At 37.7% G+C, this 22,287-nt stretch overlaps 1 protein-coding gene across 1 annotated transcript; it reads right to left on the bottom strand.

The window, feature by feature from the left end:
* Positions 1 to 6,980: 6,980 nt before the first annotated feature.
* Positions 6,981 to 16,987, bottom strand: LOC105441790 (matrix metalloproteinase-14). Its single transcript, XM_030980002.1, has 9 exons — positions 16,753 to 16,987; positions 14,357 to 14,480; positions 13,471 to 13,676; positions 12,019 to 12,238; positions 10,997 to 11,155; positions 10,344 to 10,460; positions 9,590 to 9,726; positions 8,981 to 9,119; positions 6,981 to 8,219 (listed from the first exon to the last, which is right to left on the bottom strand). The coding sequence occupies exons 1-9, from the start codon at positions 16,846 to 16,848 to the stop codon at positions 7,855 to 7,857; spliced, it is 1,563 nt and encodes a 520-aa protein (XP_030835862.1). The 5' UTR covers positions 16,849 to 16,987; the 3' UTR covers positions 6,981 to 7,854.
* Between the last annotated feature and the right edge of the window lie 5,300 nt (positions 16,988 to 22,287).

Raw genomic sequence — 22,287 nt, 5'->3', positions numbered from 1 at the left:
CTGAAAGTATTTAAACATTATTTAAAGCGCCTTTATTACTGTAAACAAAATACTACAGAAATATTTTGGGCCATATTTTTTTAAAATCGTTTCAAAATGACAGTAAGTTCATTGGCTGCATGTACCTCTTTCAAAAAACGTTTGAACTAACTATTACAATCCCATTTTTATTCAAATTGTATTTAAAATGTCTTGATTTGTAACTGTCCCTTATTACCTACACATGTAGGTAATGAGAAACCTTTGGTGATGACGTCATTAATCATTGTTATCTTATTAATCAGTTACATCATGACCACAATTTTGTTACCAAATAAAGAGAAGAAGTTACTGAAGAGAATACAAAACTTTCTGTATATGTAACATTTTTCATGTTTATGTAAATTATGCAAATGTGCTTAAGGGTCTCCAATTCCCTACACCTACCCTATTATAATAATTATTATTATTATTATCATTATTATTATTTTTATTATTATTATCATTATTATTATTATTATTATTATTATTATAATTATTATCAGGTGGGCTGTATAACGTACAGACCACCTTATAATTTCGTTAGAATTGCCTTTATTTATTATTATTATTAAATATTTTTCTTATTTCTAACCACTTTTTTGTTGGCAAGATAACTTAGAAATTACTCAATCAAATGCCTTGAAATTTGGCACACATATGTATAGGCATATGTACAAAGCACAGAAATTTTTCAACCTTGACCTTGACTGATGACGTCATTTAGGCGCCATTTTGTAAAATTTTACGAAAATCAACTCATGATCATATCTTCATAACCAAAAGGTATTTCTCTATCATATTTATCATGATCAAGGTCAATATCCGTCCGGTCAATTGCAGGTCAAATTGTAAAATGTTGAAATGCTCAAAATCGTCTCAAAATCATTTTGCATACGTTTTAGGCCATTCTAAGCATTTTATAAAAAATCGCGCAACGCGCATACGCGCATGCGTGCGCGTTTTCGCGCGTCAGACATAGAATCGCCATTTTTTTTCTTTCATAATATTCCACATATTTTTACAAACAAATTGATAACATGTTTATCTCTTTATGACTATTAATGACGGAATGATCGACCGTTAAACATAAATTTCCGTGCGCGCGAGCTCTTGTAATACATAGCATATATGGGCAAAAACATGCCTATGCAAAATCTATTGTAGCTCTTTAGGATGCAAGGTGACCCCAATTTTTTTCATATTTTGATTGAGTATGAATCGGAGATATAATTTCATGTCTCATTTGACCCTCAATTAACTCATGACGTCATCATAATGGCCTCCGAACTCAAAATTTCAATTTGCATATTATGACGTCAGCATATTTTTGAAAAATTGATTGTATCTTTGTAAAAAATTGATCAATTTTCTTCAAAATTTTGATATGTTCTAGCTGAGACAATTCTCTACAAATCTAGTCGTCACGATTTTTTATTATGACAAGGGCATCATGGCGTATTTTTTGCGATTAAAGGAGGCATGTCAATTTTGCACATTTTGCGTGTATTCTCTATGGGACATGACTTTTTCAGAAAACTTGATTCTACATTCCCGTCTTTCGCGAGCAATATCTACGTCGTTTTAGCCTCATTTACGCTGAACTTCGAGTATGTTGTAGCTGAGACAAAAAGCTATCTCAAATGTACCCTTCATTTTGTCTCAATTTTTTTTTTGATCAGCCCACCTTTACTTGTTCCAAACAAGTATTACAAATCTAGTTATTATTATAATAATTATTATTATTATAATTATTATTATTATTATAATTATTATTATTATTATAATTATTATTATTATTATTATTATTGTTATTATTATCATGATCATAGTCATTATCATCATTATTATTATTGTCATCATCATCATTAGTATTATTAATATAGTAGTAGTATTATCATCATCATTATTTTTAGAATTTGGCGGCGTCCTCATCCTATCTGGTAGGAAAAAAAATTATTCCGAAGAATTTCTTCCGCCCTTCATAACCATCAGCTGTTGAAATTAAAAAAATTAAAAAATAAAAAAAATTCTGGAGGCATTTTATGATTCAGAAAGCTTTGAGAATGTCATTTAACGAAAGAGAGGAGTATGAAGTTTTGCAAAGACTTTTAGATGGCGCTATTCAATCTGCTATTTGCGACGCTATCAACGGAACACGTTCGATAGGGGTTCGATCAAAGAGATATTGCAGCTTTCTTTCTCTCTACCTCTCTCTCTCTCTCTCTCTCTCTCTCTCTCTCTCTCTCTCGTTGATTTCATCTAATGATTATGTCATATTACATAACAAGTGCATTACAGTTCTTTTGGAACATTCTACAACTAATTTGCATTATGCTATATTTCTTTCTTTTTGTGATTAAGTTGATAAATTCATTGATATTGTTATTGTTATTAACAGCATTATATAGTAGATCACCTTTGTGATATAGGACTTTTTTTAAAGTTGAGAATCTGCAAGCAGGAAAGTGTATCTTGTTTTATTTGCCATTTACCCGGTGTAAAACGCGAAGAGACTCATCAGTTCTTCCTGTGCTTTATAATTCATCTTTATCATTATTATTAAATTACCATTAAAATGATTCTTATCTAATATTAAGAATCCTTGAGAGATGAAATACAGGAAAGAGACAAAGTAGAAAGATACAGATTTGTATTAGGGGATGGTGAGAAAGAGTGTGGCTTGATAGGAAAGAGGGAGAAAAGACATAGAGGGGGAGGGGGAGATAGATAGAGAGAGAGAGATGTGTGATTTTGGATGCAGAAACGGAGGCAGAGAGGGTAAGAGGGAAGGATGAAAAGAGAGAGTTTTGAGAGAGAGAGTTTTAAGAGAGAGAGAGAGAGAGAGAGAGAGGGGGGGGGCAATGATAGTAATGATAGAAGTGGAATATATTACATGCAGTAAAACCAGGGAGGTGTAGTAGAATGCGGACGGATGCAGAGTTAGAAAAGGTAGAATCACCGATGACAGTAGTACTAGAGATACATTTAGCTATAGGACTGTATTCAAGAGAATAATAGAACTCTATGCCGAATTCTAGTCCAACATGGTTGAGGTGGGGTGGCATTATATTATGTGTATATCGTATTGGAGATTAGGAGTAGAACTATTGTAGGGGTAGGGTGGTGGAAGAGGTAGGGTGGCAGTGGAGAATTAGAAACGGGCCAAACTTGCCGCTATCAACCGATGTGAAAATGAGATGACATTGTTAATTAGTCAGTTTTCTCTATGTGTGTTTGTGTGTGTGCGCGTGCGTGCGTGTGTGTGTGTGTGTGCGTGCGTGCGTGTGCATTTATGTCAAGATCGGGGGGCGAGTACTAACTTTAGAAAAGATGAAAAAAAGCATTTTTAAGTATAGGGATGAGGAAAAGAAAATAGCAATTAAAATGGGAAAGCTAGGATCACATTTTTTAAAGTGGGAGCAGCTTAAGATTAATTAAGATTTGCTTTCTTCTCCACCGTGAGCTTGTTAAAAGCGTAACTCGATTTTGCGGCCTGGATAACTTATTTAGTATATTTTTCTTAAGTTGAGAATGTTGGCAGACATCCACTGAGTGAGTACTGTGTGTGTGTGTGTTGGGGGGGGGGTGGGTGGGTGGGTGGGTGAGTATGTGTGTGAGTGGGTGAGTATGTTTGTGTGATAGAGGGTGAGTATGTCTGTGTGATGTAGGGGGCAGGGAGGGGGCAGGATTGTTTCAGTAAAATTATCTCCAGATTTGTTTTTTTTTGTAATATATAAGTAAATAACATTTACAATTGACATATTATGTTTAGGTACTTATACGTTTACTTTGTTGTTAAGTTATATTATACTGCAAATAAGTTTGTGTTTAATTATGTTTATGTAAAAGCATCAATATTGAACACGTTTATTTTATTCAATTGTATGTCATGGTTTGTGTTACACATCTGGAGAAATAAAACAAAATTGTAAAAAAAAAAAAAAAAAAAAAAAAAAAAAAAATGGGTGCGTGTGTGCGTCTGTGTGTTGGAGGTGGGGTATACAATCATGTAGTACTCTCGACTGAACGAGGAAATCAAAATATGCCCGTTTCTCGAAAGCGTTATAAGTCTAACTCCTTGACTAAATCAGCGTTTGCAAGCTAAAGGTCCGCTACGTGTTTCACGGAGCCTTCTTTGCCAAGATCAAGGACAACATCCTGACTATAAGTAGTTCAGGCGCGGATCGAGGATTTCTTAGGGGGGCAAGGCCCTTTCGCCCCCCCCCCCCCAATCTCCTTCTTCCTCCCCCTTTTTATTTTCTTCTTCCTCTTCTTTCTTTCCCTTTCTCTCCTCTTCCCTTTCCCTTTCCCTTCTTTTCCTTCCTCTCTCTTTCTCTCTCTCTCTCTCTCTCTTTTTTTGTCGTTGCGGGGGGGGGGGGCAAGGCCCACTCGCCCCCTGGTTCCGCGCTTGAAGTAGTTAAGATGCCTCCGACCCTGTCGTATTTCTGTCATAACTTTATATCTCATTTATTGGGTAGACAAAAAGGACAAGAAATCCTCCAGCTATAATCTTTCTACACATCCACTTGAAAGTGAAAATTGAAATGTGTGGCTCGTAATGGTAAGGGCCTCTTAAAACTGAAGTACGTCTTAATATAAGTTGGTTGAGTAATTATTTAAAATTAGCAATAAAGTTTGAAGCTTTGTGGTTTTTCAAGTGTTTAGCAATATACATGACGAGGAAACTTTGAAAAAGATAAACAAGAATTTGAAAGTCAGGATATCCTTGGGTAAAGCCTCAAGATGGTGAAATATTAGGGCATATTAGTAGGGGGTTAAAGCAATTTGGAGCAGTTTGGAACAATCAAACAAATTTGACAGTTTGAATATTATTTAAAGATAAAGATCAGTTATGGTCATGCGACTGCATTGTGAAAGACACGTTGTGGAATCGATCAGAAAAGGTTGATCATCTAGCATATAAGTATTGGTGTGTAGTGCAAGGTTCTGGAATCATCAAAATGATAAGAAATTTGGCCCAGTCTTGGTAAAGTTACAAGCACTGTACACAGAAAGATGTATATGAGACTACGCGACACGTGTGCGACACGTGCGCAATATCTATCATGTCCAAATAGATATAATATTTTACCAAATATATCAATTAGTAGGCGGTTTCTCGGCAAAATTTGTATCATTACGTATTAGTCAAAAAATATTCTTTCACATGATTGGTAATAACAGCTTCCATTTCATTTTTTGAGAGGGGGGCGTTTCCGAAACTGGCATTTTCCTTTAAAGTAATAAGACTATTTCTATGTAACATGTGAAAGTGAAAATTGAAAAGCGTGGCTCGTAATGGTAAGTACCTCTTAAACTGAAGTACGTCTAATATCTTCAATAAAACAGTTTGAAGCTGTGTGGTTTTTCAATGCGTTTAACAATAAACATGACGAGGACAGTAAGAGAGATACAGTTAGAAAAGATAAACAAGAATTTGAAAATCAGGATATCATTGATATGGCAGTTTGCTAGCTCGAGAGAGCAGCATACAGCCAGCTAATAATCAACGCATTGATCGTCCACACGAAGCGACTAATTTTTCAAGCCTGTCTGCATTAGTTTGGCCTGGAGGGATTAAACCTCTTTGATAAAACATTGTTATATTCTTTTTTCATGTGAAGTCAATTCAAATGGATTATAAAATTGAAAGAGATTTGTTATATCATATTCTTTTACATGTGATGTTAACTCTAATGAATAGTGAAATTGTAAACATGCAGAAATAAATAAATAGATAAATAAATAAATAAACCTTAAAAAAAGACAGAACTCAACCTTTTTAATGCTGTCTGAAAATAAAAATAATATGAAGTAGCTCAAACTTGACGCACTGAACCTTAATATTTGCCCGAGGCTTCTGGAAATGCATTGCAAGTAGTTCAGATGTAGAATTTTGTGCATGATTTATCAATTTAATCTTGTTTAAAATGTCAAGAAATGTCTTTAGGAAAATATATTTTTCTTATGCCTGCAATATCTGTTGTTTTTATGTTTGTTGTAAGTAGCTTTTTATCAACAGAATAATATTGTTATTCTCTCTCCCCTCTCTCCATTTCTCCCTACATATTCATCTCGTTCATCGGAAGTCTTTCCCATATTTCTTTGCTTCTTCAAACCGGTCATTTATTTACATTTTACTTCACTATTATATCTACAATGTAGGACATTAAATAATGCTCATCACAGTCATACAAAATTTTATTTCAAATACTAAATATATATTATAAATTTATTTCATGAAATAGATATAATGTTTAATAAATCAAAAGTTTGTAAATATTTACGTAACGAAGGCTTCGGTAATAAAACAACCCGGATAAGTTCTGGGAATATGATATTACACAATTATTATCTTGGTCTCGTTTTTTATGAACCCCAACAAACTTTTGTCTTCATAGGAGCGGCAGTGATGCAACGGATCGTGGCAAACTCTGCACAATTTTGCTCATATCGTGTATTTGGGTATTAAAGTTATAATTGTATATAGACCTATATTTTCATAATTGAAGAAAGGAGAATTTTTTTTTCTCGAAGTGTAGAGTGACAAGTTAGAGGAGTCAATTGAGATTTGATTCAATGGTTAAAATGAGACATGACTTGTTTTTGGGTGGTATCATCATTCGAATGGAAAAGTTAAAACTAAGAGAAGAACCGAACTAAGATATCCATCTACAACATCCCTAACACATAAAACACCATTTCGATTATTGTTTGCTCGTTCGTTTGATTTTATTTCAGCATTTTCAACGTAATAGAAAGTAATATAAAAACTAGGTAGTCTAAATTTCATTTCCCTCGGAGAGGACCTAAAGCCGTCGGCCGTCTTGCTGCTTACTTACAAGCATTTATGCTTTCTTAGCAGTCAGGTAAAATAACCACCACCAAAATATTTTTTTGTTAAACATAAGTTAAAATACATACATAATCATATCATAATATAATTAAATAGATATGCCTTAACAAAAAACACAATTGACAAATGACTTCAAAATTGAAAAACGCAGGAGACCGCCATCTTAAGCTAATCTTAAACGCGATGGCGGCCTCAGGAAAGGAACCTATATGGGTGACCTATTGCATATAGTATAATCAGAAACAGATTAATTGTAACAGCCACACAGTGAAGTAAATCAGTTTTTCAGAAATAACATGAAATGAGTTAAGTGTCTGTATTGTGTAATGTGTATATTGTGTTAGTGTGTGTCTTTTGTGAAGCGTTTGATCTATGTTATGTGCATGTGTTTGGAGCGCTTATTAATTATGACATGTATGCTGATAATAATATTTACGCTTCATGGCAGCCTTGAAAGAATATATTGCTTACTGATCTCGAGCACTTGATACAGGGGTATATAGCTTACCCATCAAATATTTCTAACTATGTTCCTACCATCCCTCGTGAGAGCATTGATGCGACAATTACAATTTATAATCATTATTAATTTTTAAAGAAAGGATTTTTTTTTTCTTGTAGTGTCTAGTGTCAAGCTAGAGAAGTCAATTGAGATTTGATTCAATGGTTAAAATGAGACATGACTTGTTATTTGGTGGTATGGGAAGAAAGACAGAAAGAGAAAGAGTGAGAAAGAGAGAAAAAGAGAGAGAAAGAGAGAGAGAGAGAGAGAGAGAAAGAGAGGGGGAGGGGGAATCAAACGTCTAATTAGCTGAATATTTGATAATATGAGGTTTGGGAGGTCTCATTTCGTGATGAACACAAAAAGGATGGAATGAGAATGGAAGAGAAGCTAATGTACGATATACAAATATGATTCGAATGTTTTCACTTTGATTGGTGCTGAAACTTTATGCACTCTAATTCTAAAAAGGATTTTAAAAAGCATAATAAAGAGCGGAAAGAGCAGAGAAGAAGACAGCAACCATGGAAGGAACCATCACCGTCGCATCGCCTCCGGTATCCGCGGTCGCATCGCCTCCGGTATCCGCGGTTGGTCCGAGGAAAAGCTCATTCGGATCACAGCCTAACCATTGGATAGCCGTATTCCGCGGATATCCGCTTGCCACATTGATATTGCGGTCGTTGAACCGGTAATATTCTGACCCCTTGAAGAAATAAGTGTAACCGTTGTTATACCGGAAGGCGGCATCCACACCATCACTTGGAAGCCCACCCCATCGGCTCAAAGGCTGGGGGTAGTATGAGCTTACTCCACGGTTGTAGCGATAGTACTGATTTCCTGTTATATAACAAAAATGATATGGAAATCCATTTTGAAAAGATGCTTTTTGTGAGCTAGATAAAGAAAAAAGAGCCTCTCCCTTTGTTCAAACCTGTGAAACATGTCCCATATATCCAAAGAAAGGGGTTAGAGTCTGCATAAAGCTATGGTCACAAATCTGAGCAGCGACCGACCGATCAGTAGCCTGCTCGGTCGCTGCTGGAATTTAGGCATCGCCCAGCAATTAGGTCGGTGCCCGGGCGGCGACCGCCCAGGCACGGAGCGTATTTTGGGCGGCGAGTGAAAATTGAGCAGGCGCCGCCAAAATTTTAACTCCGCGCTAAAACTTCAGGGGCGACCGAGCGAGAATTGGTTAAAAACTCGCCGCTCGCCCGCCGAGCAGGCTACTTTTGGGTAATGTGACCACAGCATAAGCGTACATCGTTGGAACATGTTTGCGATTCCAACTAAGAGAAAGTTACCAAGGTATAATTTTTAGCAAGATAATTTTCTTATGGGTGGATTTCCAGGGAGTTGAGTAATTCTTCTAAGAGAAGTTATCCGAGAGAAGGGATAGTCCCCAGTGGTGTAATATCATTTGTCAGGTGGGGGAGTTGTCCTGAAATAGTTTCAAATGGTTATTTTATTCATTTCTTCTCGTATATTTTCACGTGTAGGCTATATTTCTTCTGGTTAAAAGCGACTTTGTGTGTTTTTCCTTATTCTATATACAGATCGAAGAATTGACAACAAATTGATAAAATGATGAATTATCTAACCTTTAGTAAAATAGATTCCGCCATTGCGGGTCCATACGTAAGCCGAATCGAGATCATTTGGTAGACCCTGCCAGTCGGATAACGGTCTCGGATAAGTGCCAGCCATTGCCCGGTTTCGAAACCGCCAATATTGACTTCCCTATAATGAGAAAAATAGCATTAAAAAATCAATATCACTCAAGACAATTGATCCATTATAGAAAATCGAAGGAAAACGAAGGGTACTGTGTCTAGGCGTGTGTGGGTGTTTTTCGAATAGTAGAGAAGAAAAAAAGAGAGAAAGAGAGAGATGGCGTATAAATTTAGAGCAAATAATATAAATTAATTAGTCTATTACACATTCTATTAGCACCCATGCTATCATAAAGTGGTATAAAACATTATCTTGTCATAGTAGAGGAGTGATGTCGGAGTATATACGCTCCTCACTTCGGAGATCGGCTATCGTGTCCTCCCCTAATAATTGTTGCTGCTTGTTACCGTGCATAGGCTATCATACACTCATTTTTGTATCAAATTTCATTTAAAAAAATCACACCGACAGTGTGTCAATTAAATGAGAATGTTTACAATTTATCAATGTAATGTTCATCTTAACGATTCACTCACCTTGAAAAAATAAGTGTATGGAGAATAATAGAAAGCAGCGTCTAGGTCGGTTGGAAGACCGGGGAATTCGTCACCTATCATCTTCGGATAGCCGGCAGGAATCATGTTATTACTAGCTCGACGGAACACGTGCGTTTCTGTGCATAGGAAGAGGGTGTAGGTAATAAGAGATTATAGCAAGGTTAATTCGTTGTTTTATTATTCTTAAGAATATCAGACGGTGCCACGGAGTTTTTTGGAAAGTGCGGGGGCTAAAAAGGCTCGGTTTTGAACGACATTTTGGAGTGGTGATAGGGGCGAGGGCTCCTGGGGGCAATACACCACACAGACATATTCAAGTCCCTTTCTCCGTTCTCTCAATGGGGTGAGCCAGGTTTAAATCATTGATTTGAATGCTCTCTGATTTCTAAATACCCCAGTTCAGAGGAATCGTCTTTAAAATAAGAGCAGACCTAAGATTTTGTGAATTGACAAATGCTTCCATCGATAATAAACCTAATTGCATAATAAAACTGTATGGCATAAATTTTGCTTCCTCGGTGGCTTAGCTTGTAGCTGCATGCGCTTTCATGATAAAGGGTGATTACAAAGCTACAGTAACACCTGTCTATTGAGGCCACCCAAGAAAAACAGAGAAAGAGGCCATTGTAGACAGGTGGCCTTTCTAAACAGATTCTACAAAACACATTTCTTACACGAAGGACTCGGAGGGAGAAAACAAACATGGCAACTATAGACAGGTTTAATTTCTTACCATTAGCAAAGTAGGCACTGCCATCTCTCGTCCGTGTAGCCCAAGAAATCTGAGGCATGCAGTTGTCCAACGGCGTAGAGGGCGTGTCTGGCTCTTCTGGCTGCCCGTTTCCTTCTCCTAAAAAATAAAACAGAGACAATCGTCTACTCTTCATCCTAAAAAATTGATGTTTGTAGAAAAAAATTATGGTTTCATTTCATGATGATATACTTGAGAAAGAGGGAAAAGAAAGTTTTTTATCTAAAAGATAGCAAGTTTTCAGGATGCTAGATCACTAATTGTATGATAACATGATATTAAAATTATCTTATCTACACAGGGTAGCCTTATCAGTACTTCCTGAGTGCCCTGCAGTTCTAGTATTATAATCACCATCTTAAATTAATATTAATGCAATGTATCATAATTATAATTTCCATTTCTTGCACTATTATCATGACCTGGGTCACACAAACACAAAGCTGAGCAATTTATCGTACGATCGATTGGCTGTACATTATGGTCAATTTCAACAACAACAAAGCGCTAAGTTATCTTCGTGTTACGGGTGCAATTCAACCCAAGTAAGCCCCAAAACGCCCTAGGTTAATGACGTGGTTCTAAAAGTTTTTTTTTTATGAAGAAGAACCTTCACGAACAGTCATATAACCTACCGTATTGAGCTTGAATACCAGCAATATCATCTCGATGAAGCTGGAAGTTTGCTACGTATCCTCTGTAGTATGGGTACATAAGGGCATCCTGGACATCAGAGTGTCTGAGACCAAGACTATGACCGAACTCGTGAGCAGCGACTTGGAAAAGATTGATTCCTGTAAGGGGTTTTAAAGAAATGGATCGGTGTTGAATATCAAGTTTCTTTGTTTGTTGATCTAAATTTATTTTTTATCTTTTAAAATTGTTTTTTTCATATTTGTTTATAGTTGCGTATCCTAAATCATGTAGAAGTGTTGTGGTCTAGCTAGATATGTAACCGGATGGATTACAGCCCAGCACTTACGTCGTTTGGCAAAACATTAATGTATGTTTGCCACTCTCCACTCAGGTGTAATTGAGTACCTGATATGCTAGGTACTTTGGTGGCTCAGCTATAAGTATAACTAGGGTAATAATGTTCAACACTATGATACAAGAAGCCATTATTTCTTCTTTATAACAGTGCCATAATGGGGGGGGGGGGGGGGTGTCCGTCTCTTCTGTATCTTGGAATCCTGGATACGCCAGTAATTCCGCTACCCGTTGCACAAGAGGCTTCATTTATATTACCTAAAGATCTTTATTAAACTCATTTAATTTCATTTACTCAGGTCTCAAATGTGGACGTGATATTTTCGTTTACATTATTTGAATAGTAGAAACTCATTTCAAACTATTTGCATATTAAAATAAATTGTAATCGTTTCAATTAAACCCGGTCTCCCATGAGGTAAATACACAACGAACATGAACTAGAAATGAAAGACAGAAAAAAAGTTTTACAAATTAGAAACAACATTTAAAAAAAAGAAAAATAAATGTAACTCTACTAAAATTGTTAATACGTTTAACAAGATTTCTAGTGTTTTACGAACGTTCATGAACTTGATATGTTGATATTACGGAAATTGTCGAAACTTTCCACTGTTTCGTTATATTTTAATTTCTAATTATGATAAACTTGAAATGTTTAAATTACCACTAGAGGTACCATCCGTGTACGTCTCGTCCTCATCGAAATGAGCGTCGCCTCCAATCAAGTTTGAGGTGGGAAAATACGCATGCGCTAGAACACCACCACTACCATCGAATCTGGCATTGAACCCATCCCCGTGTTCATTCGCAGCGAAGATGATCTTGATGTCGGGCTCATTCGTCGTCACTTTGCGGAAAGTTAGAGTGGAGACGTCACTCCAAGCCTGTAATTATTACAGAGAGACAAAACATGATGTACTGCTGCAACAACCACATCAACGACAACAGCAACAACTACTATCATTAATACCACCACCACCACCACCACGGCCACCACCACAACTCCTGCTACTACTACTACTACTACTACTACTACTACTACTACTACTACTTATACTACTCGTATTATTACTACTATACTCATATTAGTACTACTACTACTACGCTACCAACAACAACCATTAATGGCCTTGGAAGACCCCCCCCCCCATACCCCTTCCAATGTCGGTGCCCCCTCCGTGAACCCCCTCCTTCTCCCATACCCCTCCCAATGTCGGTGCCCCCTCTCCGTGAACCCCCTCCTTCTCCCATACCCCTTCCAATGTCGGTGTCCCCTCTCCGTGAACCCCCCTCCTCCTCCCATACCCCTCCCAATGTCGGTGCCCCCTCTCCGTGAACCCCCCCTCCTTCTCCCATACCCCTTCCAATGTCGGTGCCCCCTCTCCGTGAACCCCCTCCTTCTCCCATACCCCTTCCAATGATGGTGCCCCCTCCGTGAACCCCCTCCTTCTTCCATACCCCTTCCAATGTCGGTGCCCCCTTTCCGTGAACCCCCTCCTTCTCCCATACCCCTTCCAATGATGGTGCCCCCTCCGTGAACCCCCTCCTTCTTCCATACCCCTTCCAATGTCGGTGCCCCCTCCGTGAACCCCCCTCCTTCTTCCATACCCCTTCCAATGTCGGTGCCCCCTCTCCGTGAACCCCCTCCTCCTCCCATACCCCTCCCAATGTCGGTGCCCCCTCCGTGAACCCCCTCCTTCTTCCATACCCCTTCCAATGTCGGTGCCCCCTCCGTGAACCCCCCTCCTTCTTCCATACCCCTTCCAATGTCGGTGCCCCCTCTCCGTGAACCCCCTCCTCCTCCCATACCCCTTCCAATGTCGGTGCCCCCTCTCCGTGAACCCCCTCCTTCTCCCATACCCCTTCCAATGTCGGTGCCCCCTCTCCGTGAACCCCCCTCCTTCTCCCATACCCATCCCATTGTCGGTGCCCTCTCCATGTCTGGCACCAACCCTTCATCACTAATAAAAATGATAAGGGGCGCACTAAGCAAGTCTTTCGAGATAAAAGTATAAATGTATAAAATATGTAAAATACATTATAAACACACACACACACACACACACACGCACACGCATCCTCACACAAATGCCAATGACATCGCTAGATATCTTACCTTGAAAGCTCGTTCCATGATACGCTCTACATCAGCACGGGATAGATCATCGCTGTCTTGCAGGACATTCCATGTCAGGTCGGTCTTGGTCCACCTTGGACCCAAGGCATAACGTTTTCTTCTCACCATATCGGCATCGGATTCCATGTCTGTCATGCCACAGCGAGGTGTGTTCATCAGCTCCATGGACTCTTCATCAAGGGTTCCTGAAAAATCATCAAACAAATGATAATAATATTAAAGGGATAGTTGAGTTCTGTTTTCAGAACGCAAATGCCTTCAAAGTGCATGGTTATTGCTCTTATTCTTATCTATGACATTTCTAGTGCCCTTTTAGAACCTAACATTGCTATGAACGGGTAATTTTAGACCCCATAATGTGTGAACTTAGCCAATACGATCATACCAATACAGCTCCACTTAAAAAAAACACGGTGACTGTTAATTAATTATTTAATTAAAAATAACAATACATGGGCCGGCTGGTTGTGCGTAATATAAGCAACACGAAAATGCCAACAAAAAAGCTAACATCGGTATTGGCTGAAATATGACGTAAAAGCCGTTATTTCGGTTTTTCAACGGTTTTTTCAAATTTTTCAAAATTTCTAATATTTGTGGTGGTACGAAATCGATATATTTATGGATATTTCAGCTGTCTCTGAACCGATTTTGATCAAACAAAGATGATTTTGACATTTAAATATTATGTTCTTTCAAATTTGACACTCAGTTTTTCATTATCTCACAAAAAAATATTTTGTGTAGCGCCCTCTGCAACAGAACTCAACTATCCCTTTAATAATTACAATAATAATGATAAAAGCTTTTTGACAATCTTTCGAACAGAGTCACGACTAAAAATACATCCAAAACAACTGATTACCTGTCATCGTCATATTTCCCATTTTCTGGAAGTATATAATGGACTTTGTCTTGGTTTCCTCATCTTTTGGCATTCCATTCACCATATCGTCCTCCATGATATAGCCATATTTCTTCATGAATTCCTGTTCATAGATAGAAAAAACAACATTGAATTTAATTAGACAAGTTATGATAAATCGTTGTCAAGGTTGTTTCTGCGATTGTTTTAGACGTGAGAAGTATCGTGGTATAGTGGATACGTCATCTGACTATGGATCACATGGTTCGCGGTTCGAGTCGCGTCGCTGCACTATATTGCCCGTTGGCAATACATTAATTTACATGTGCCACTCTCCACCCATGTGTTAAATGGGTACCGATATAGGGAACGATTCCTTGATTGCTGTTAGAAGCGAAAACAGGGAAATTTTGAAACGCCTTCAAAACCTTGCGTAATGAATGTGAACTTAAAAAAATATAGATTTGTCTTATCATTATTATTTGAATTAACGATTAATTTTTTGAAATATTTGTTTTAATAATAATAATAATAATCATCATCATTAAGGGTTACCAGGTAGAGAAGAAATGAGAGGTCGAGGAGGAAGGGATAGTGATGAAAGACTCGGAAAAATAAGATTGAGGACGAGCTTAGTGGGAGGAGGCCGGGAGGAGGCGAAAACTCTAGCTAAGAACCCAATGAAAGACGAATGTACGTTGCACACCAATGGTCCGCAAAGAACTATAGGGAACTAAGTGGTACATTAAAATGTGCGCTCGTGTGTGTGAATGAGGGTGGGTTTGTGCATGAGCATTTAACGTATTTGATGCAGTTTGTAAGAGATAAATGATTTCTGATAATATCGATCGAGTAGCTGGAACTTGATCTGGCGTCGGTCTCGTTGGTACGTGAGACAGTGGTATTAGGGGGGGGGGGGGGGGTGGGCATTGGTACCATCAACAGACCCCAAAACCTGGAAGGATTCAGAATCACTCCACACCTTCAAGAAATTCTTAAAAAACCTACACTCTGCAGATTCTTGTAGAAAACAGAGTACATCATTTCTGGAGAGATCGTTCATTCATATATAATGTCTGCCGCAAAGGTTAGAAATGGACTCCAATAATGTATCCGACTCTTGAAGTGCCTGTGACAATTTTAGTATATTTTTATGGCACGGATTCTTGTTCCATTTTGTGTTCTCATAGAAACAGCCAGAGAATGATTTTCATTCAAATTGTATTTTTATCCTGTACATGACCCTTTAATTTGAACGTTCTCACCGATAATAGATAACAATTTAGCGTGAACAGTTACAAAGAAGACCATTCGCACCTACAAGGCTCACACAAGTCATGAAATGGTGAATTCAAGGGACAGTTGAGTTCTTGTTTAAGACCACAAATGCCTTCAAAGAGCATTTTTATATATTGCTTTTATTCTTAAGAAGGTAATTTTAGACCCCAAAATGTGTGAAGTTAAGATTAAATTCGATTATTCCAATTCAGCTCCCCTTAAAAAGAAATGTATTGACAGTTCATTTTTAATAATTCAATAATAATAATAACAATGTGTCGGCTGTTGTCCGTTTTGTAACCAGCATGAAAAAAGCGGCCAACAGAAAGCCAACATTTACATTAAACGGACCTATGTTTAGGGCTTTTTTTGTTGAAAATGGACCCATGTTAAGGGTATTTTGTTAAAAAAAAAGTGAGCCATTAGAGAGGCACACACCCGTATGACTTAAGCGAGAGAAAGGTATGATTATATAAACTGGCAAAAAAACAACAGGAATTCAAAGGCATAAAATGTCAAAAACTGACAAAAACAATATTTGAACAATATCCTCAGTATGCTATACTCTTGTTATGAAAAAAATATTTTGCACAGATACACATTCAATGTGTACTCCTCATTGTCTGTATTGCAGTAAGGCATGTCTTTTTAGTGTACTTTTGTAAAAGCTTTTTAGTATACTTTTGTAAAAGGTTATATTTTAGCTGTTATTATTCCAACTTTATGGACAACAGTATAACAATAATAATAATAGGCATTTCTATAGCGTCATCTATCTAGAAATTCTATTCTGAGGCGCATTTATTACTACTCCTGCTTTAGCCTAGCTGCCTTTACAGCACCCTAGCTTTTTCAAGGAATAAATTCCTGCCAGGTACCCATTTACCTCACCTGGGTCGAGTGTGGCCAATGACGATGAATGTCGTGCCAAAGGACATTACTGCCGTATCGGGATCGAACCACGACCTTTGAATTTCATGTCGAGTGATTAACCACTCGACTACGACACTTCTATATATTATGCAGTATCGGACAAAAGATAGTACACCCCTTACAACAACAACAAAAACATTTTGTTGTAAATTATGTTATTAAACAATTAACAGCATAATACATACCCAAATCTGATCCTGGGTTTCAATCTGTTCTGCTGCCATAGAGCCGACAGCCGCCAGACAGCATCCCAGGAGGAGTACTACCAATCTCGGCATCATCTTCCTATCTTTCCCTCCTACCGTGTTTTTTCTCAAACTCGAAATAGAACCCTTTCTTCCTCGATGATATCCAACAATCCTTGCTTTAACTTCTCCTTGCCAGAGTGATACTAGAGGTGAAGAGTTTTATCGGAAATTAATGCCAATGAAAATAAAATCCCTCTATTATATAGATTCTACTCTCGTTAATTCTTTGATGAGAGAATTCCATTTATGGAATAAACGATATAATTGGATGCTCGTCAATTTTGCACGCGGCACTGTTTTCCTTGAATCACAGTCTGACTCATTGTTCCAATGTTGAAAAGGCCTTCGCAATACCACAGCAAAATTCGAAAGAAAGGCATATATACATCTATATATTTATTCAAAGAAACTCATTTTGTTGTACGAAAGGTTGAGGTTTCAGTCATGCACGAAAACTTTATTTTTTAATTTTCTGGTTGTTATGATCATTCCTCTGCTGGCACACATTACACAATTTGCTATGTTTGTAACACTTATGTAAACAAAATGTATAACCTTGTATTTGTTATTGGAACGCAGAAATAAAATCAATCAAACAAACAAACAGTCGATATAATATAGGCATGGATTGATTTACTTGTCTTTTACAGTAGAAATATATTTAAAAACGCATCTCGTTCTGTCTCCGCTAATAATTGAACTCGACAGCAAGAAATGGTGTCAAATAGCTGAGAAAGCCCCAATGAGTGGGATGAAGGAAACAAATTGCATATTGTGGTGAAAGGGCCTTTTCAGCTGCAGCACCTAATTCTTTTTGGAATAATTTACCATTTAATTTGAGAATCATAACTCCCTGAGAGACCTTTAAATCCAAGCTGAAATCTCATCTTTTTTTTAACAATACCTGTACTTGGCACTATGACACTCATCCAAACTCTCTTACTATTTATATTTGTCTTGTGCGCCTCGGAATAGAATTGTCTTGATAGACGGCGGTATATATGTCTAGTTATCATTATTATCATACTAGATGTTAAGCTTGCAAGAAGCTTACATCACATTGTTATGATCACCCTATGGATTTTGTCTGTATGATATGACGTAGGGTGATTGGGTGTAAGTTTTACTGAGCATTGGCAAACTTCTAAAACGACTTTAGAAAAAGAGGCTTATATGGCACAAATTTCCACACTCTACCCAGTACCCAAAGCAGGTGAGGTATACCCAGCAGCTGTGATTAGGCCGGGGTACTAATGGAGCACAGGAGTGACACTGTACCAGACATAGGCCCTATTATACAAGACTCTACTATTAATGTTATTACTGTAACACATTCAAGTATTACATGATGTCTTTTATTTGTATAACTTATATTCAATTGGATTTGAGGGATGTTTGTATAAGTCAGTGATTAAAGCATCAGTCTTGATACTAAGGCCTTGGGATAAAACTTTAACCAAGCACAATAATACTATTCAATATAGCGCATAATACATTATGAAATAACGTCTCTAAGCGCTTACAAAGAGCTTTGAAAGTTTTTACCTTAGCTTTAGGCCCCAGGAACTGACTTACAAAGTTCTCCCGCTTTTCCCATCATGACCGGAATAACAATTCCGAGTATTCAATCAATCAATAAATAATTAATGACCCTAATCGAGATGGTAAAGTACACAAAGTACGAATCAACAAGTTACGTACATTGCAAGAGAGGAGGAAGCTGTATAAAATTATGTTATATAAATTATATTTGCTTGGAATGAAGTAACAGATTGCGGTTATATGATATATTTATAATTATCAGGAAGTAATGTACGTTAATGATTAAGGTCGTTTAGTGGGCCGAGGTGGCAATAGTGTGATTCGGTACACCACGTACCTCCCCCAGAATGTGGTATATGAAGAGAGAAAAATATCAAAACAATTTGCACACGCACACACACACACACTGATATAAATACCATAGCCCTGTTTCACGAAACTTGTTGTCAATAACAAAACATTACGAATCATACAAAAAGAGAGCATGATTGACGGAGAAAAATAAACTATATTCCGTGAACCAAAACGGCCTAGCTGAAATTTATTAATGAACAAATAGTTTTCGATACGGTTTCTAAAGGTGGTAATTAGTATTTCCTCATTGGCAGCGCAAGGCACCATTGTTCAATTATTAATGGGATATGCATGAGCAAAGGCGTAATGTGCAAAAACTTTTTTGGGGCCGAACAAAAAAAAAAAAAAAAAAAAAAAAATCATCATCACCACCAAATGACATAAAGTGCACATTTTTAAGAGGGGGGGGGGGGGGGGGGGGGGGGGAGTAATGCGGATATTGATGATAACGGTCAAGATGTGGGCCTACAAACTACGTTTTAGTTATGGTTTACTGTTCTTTGTTATGTTGATTATTCATGAGGCCAATAAAGAAAAGGAAAAGAAAAAGGGATAAGAAAAGACACCCTTTCCATATTTTTTTTATTAGCCCTTCCACGTTCTTTTCTAATGATTAACAGTTACGTCATTATAACTAGTTTTTTTCGGGGGGGGGGGGGGCTATTTTTTAAATCAAAAACAAAACGTGAATACATAATAAACTTGGTCCTTGATCAAACTAATCTTTAACAAATTTTCCATGATCCACTTTGTGTTTTTAATGCGTTAAACGAATGAACAATGGAATATGATCATGTACTTTTAAATCACCAGATGCGTGGGCAAAAAACTAATTGTTTAGACTTTTTTCGCGGGAGATGCGTTTGATATATTTCCGGGTATATTTCCCTCCGTGGGTATGTGTAGATTCGTTTGTGCTAGACATCACTGTATTAGTTGCTATAGGTGTTACACTGAGTAGTTGTTTTTGAGGGCTAGCACATAGTGCAATCATGCAGTGTTATTTGTTTGATGTTACAAAATATTAAGAAAAACTCCTAAAAAAGGATTTGATATTCATAGTTCCGCGGTAAAGTTGATATTTCAATATCATTTAGTTGAACAGTCGAGGTTTAGTAAATCGTGATAAGAGAAAAGATGTTTTAGAATTCGTTAAGGTAAAACAGTTTCTAATTTGTCACGGTTGCTTGCAAGATACACATTTTGTAGCTGAAGAAGAAGCTTCTATAACGATTTTGGGGAGGTAATTGTTTTAGCGTCAAATGCCAAAGGTGTTGCTATGTTGTTTGGGAAAGGGTGCAATTGAACGTTAAAGGAAACCAAAACCTTCATACTAAGTTACTTTTATTGTAAATTTTAAAAGATTTGAATAAAATCAGTGAAAATTTGAACAAAATCGGGCAAGGAATAAGGAAGTAAGAGCTTTTTTAAATGACTAGTCACTAGAGGGCGGTATTCAATTTGATGACATCATCTGTGAACAACTCTCCATGCCTTTTGTACATACAATTTCACAATTTTTTTTGTTTTCTTCGTATTTATTTGCGTTCTTGATCCGACTTCATAACATGTAAAGTAGAATATCATTTTGCATTCTATATCTTGCTTTCGGGGGAGTACATTATCTCAATCACAAGAAAGAAGGAATGAAATTTGATGTACAAAAGGCATGGAGAGTTGTTCACAGATGATGTCATCAAATTGAATACCGCCCTCTAGTGACTAGTCATTTAAAAAAGATGCAGCGAAACGTGTATGTCAAGCAATTATTCTTTGGCGTTGTGGCGTGCGCCTGTAATCCAGCTAAAAAAAGTGGAAGTTACAAACTGATTCAGCCGAGGACGCAGGTTCGAAACTGAGTCACGTCTTTCGGATGGTGACGTTTAAAGGTCGGTCCCAGACGTAAATAATCATATCTGATTGATACACGTCTGTAAAAACCCAATACACACACACACACACACACACACACACACACACACACACACACTCTTACTTCCTTATTCCTTGCCCGATTTTGTTCAAATTGTCACTGATATTTTTCCAATATCTTAAACTTTACAATAAAAGTAACTTAGTATGAAGGTTTTGGTTTCCTTTAACATTTTTTGAAGGATTATAAGGAGGGAATTTTGTTGGTTTAGACATACAAGTTTATAACTATGACACAACGTTAATATTATTGTATGGCCTAATCGCGATGGTGTTAGTTTTTATGCAGATATTGAGAGACTTGCTTTGAATTTTGTTAATAATAATAATTATTATTATAATGGTTGGTTCTATATAGCGCTCATGTCTGTAAGACTTGACACTCTTGGCGCTCCCGATTATTACCCTGGCTTTAACAATTTTATGCGGGGATTGGAACTTGGTCCAATTAGATTTTGATAAAGATACATCTTCGTCTTAATAATCCTAATACCAAGAAAAAAGTTGATCAAAACTTGGAAGAATGATTTAGATTTGATAAACCCATGGAGAGAATTACATGTACAGGAAAAATGTTTACATGGCGTCAACCTACTCCTTAAAGCCTATCTGCACTAGTTTGGCCACGGGAGGGATTATACCTCCGGCCCCGTCGTGTTCACTGGCAGGTGGCTGATTCTCATCAAATCAGCTCTCAATCAAGCGCGTAGCCAGGATTTCATTTTAGGGGGGGGCGGTAATGAGCACGCAAAGCGTGCGAATCACTTAAAGAGCGCGCGAAGCGCGCTCCCTAGGGGGGTGGGTGCAGGGAGGGGGGAGTTTCCCCCCTCCCGCGCGAAGCGCGGAAGCTTTGAAAGAAGACGATTCGTTGTACCTTTCTCGACTCATAATCCTTGTCTAAATTCAGTCCCTCCCCTCTCTCGCGCGAAGCTTTGACGTTTCATTAAATTATTAGAGAAAGAAGACGATTCGTTGTACCTTTCTCGACTCTTAATCCTTGTCTGAATTCTGTTCCCCCCCCCTCTCTGAAGCTTTGACGTTTCATTAAATTATTAGAGAAAGAAGACGATTCGTTGTACCTCTCTCGACTCTTAATCCTTATCTGTATTCAGTCCCTCCCCTCTCTCACGCGAAGCTTTGACGTTTCATTAAATTATTAGAGAAAGAAGACGATTCGTTGTACCTTTCTCGACTCTTAATCCTTGTCTGAATTCTGTTCCCCCCCCCCCTCTCTGAAGCTTTGACGTTTCATTAAATTATTAGAGAAAGAAGACGATTCGTTGTACCTCTCTCGACTCTTAATCCTTATCTGTATTCAGTCCCTCCCCTCTCTCACGCGAAGCTTTGACGTTTCATTAAATTATTAGAGAAAGAAGACGATTCGTTGTACCTTTCTCGACTCTTAATCCTTGTCTGAATTCTGTTCCCCCCCCCCCTCTCTGAAGCTTTGACGTTTCATTAAATTATTAGAGAAAGAAGACGATTCGTTGTACCTCTCTCGACTCTTAATCCTTATCTGTATTCAGTCCCTCCCCTCTCTCACGCGAAGCTTTGACGTTTCATTAAATTATTAGAGAAAGAAGACGATTCGTTGTACCTTTCTCGATCCTTGTCTGAATTCTTCCCCCCCCCCTCTCGCCCGAG

This window comes from Strongylocentrotus purpuratus, unplaced genomic scaffold (genome assembly GCF_000002235.5).
Source record: "Strongylocentrotus purpuratus isolate Spur 01 unplaced genomic scaffold, Spur_5.0 spur5_scaffold_10, whole genome shotgun sequence".
NCBI lineage: Eukaryota > Metazoa > Echinodermata > Echinoidea > Camarodonta > Strongylocentrotidae > Strongylocentrotus > Strongylocentrotus purpuratus.
This window is presented reverse-complemented; position numbering and strand designations above follow the sequence as displayed.

Bases quoted from the DNA above. Each gene is read 5' to 3' on its own strand.
- LOC105441790 (XM_030980002.1), bottom strand. From the start codon at position 16,848: ATGATGCCGAGATTGGTAGTACTCCTCCTGGGATGCTGTCTGGCGGCT. The intron at 13,677-14,356 runs GTAATCAGTTGT...ATGATTTTTCAG, and splicing joins GGGAAATATGACGATGACAG to GAACCCTTGATGAAGAGTCC. The intron at 9,120-9,589 runs GTGAGTGAATCG...TTCTCATTATAG, and splicing joins CATACACTTATTTTTTCAAG to GGAAGTCAATATTGGCGGTT.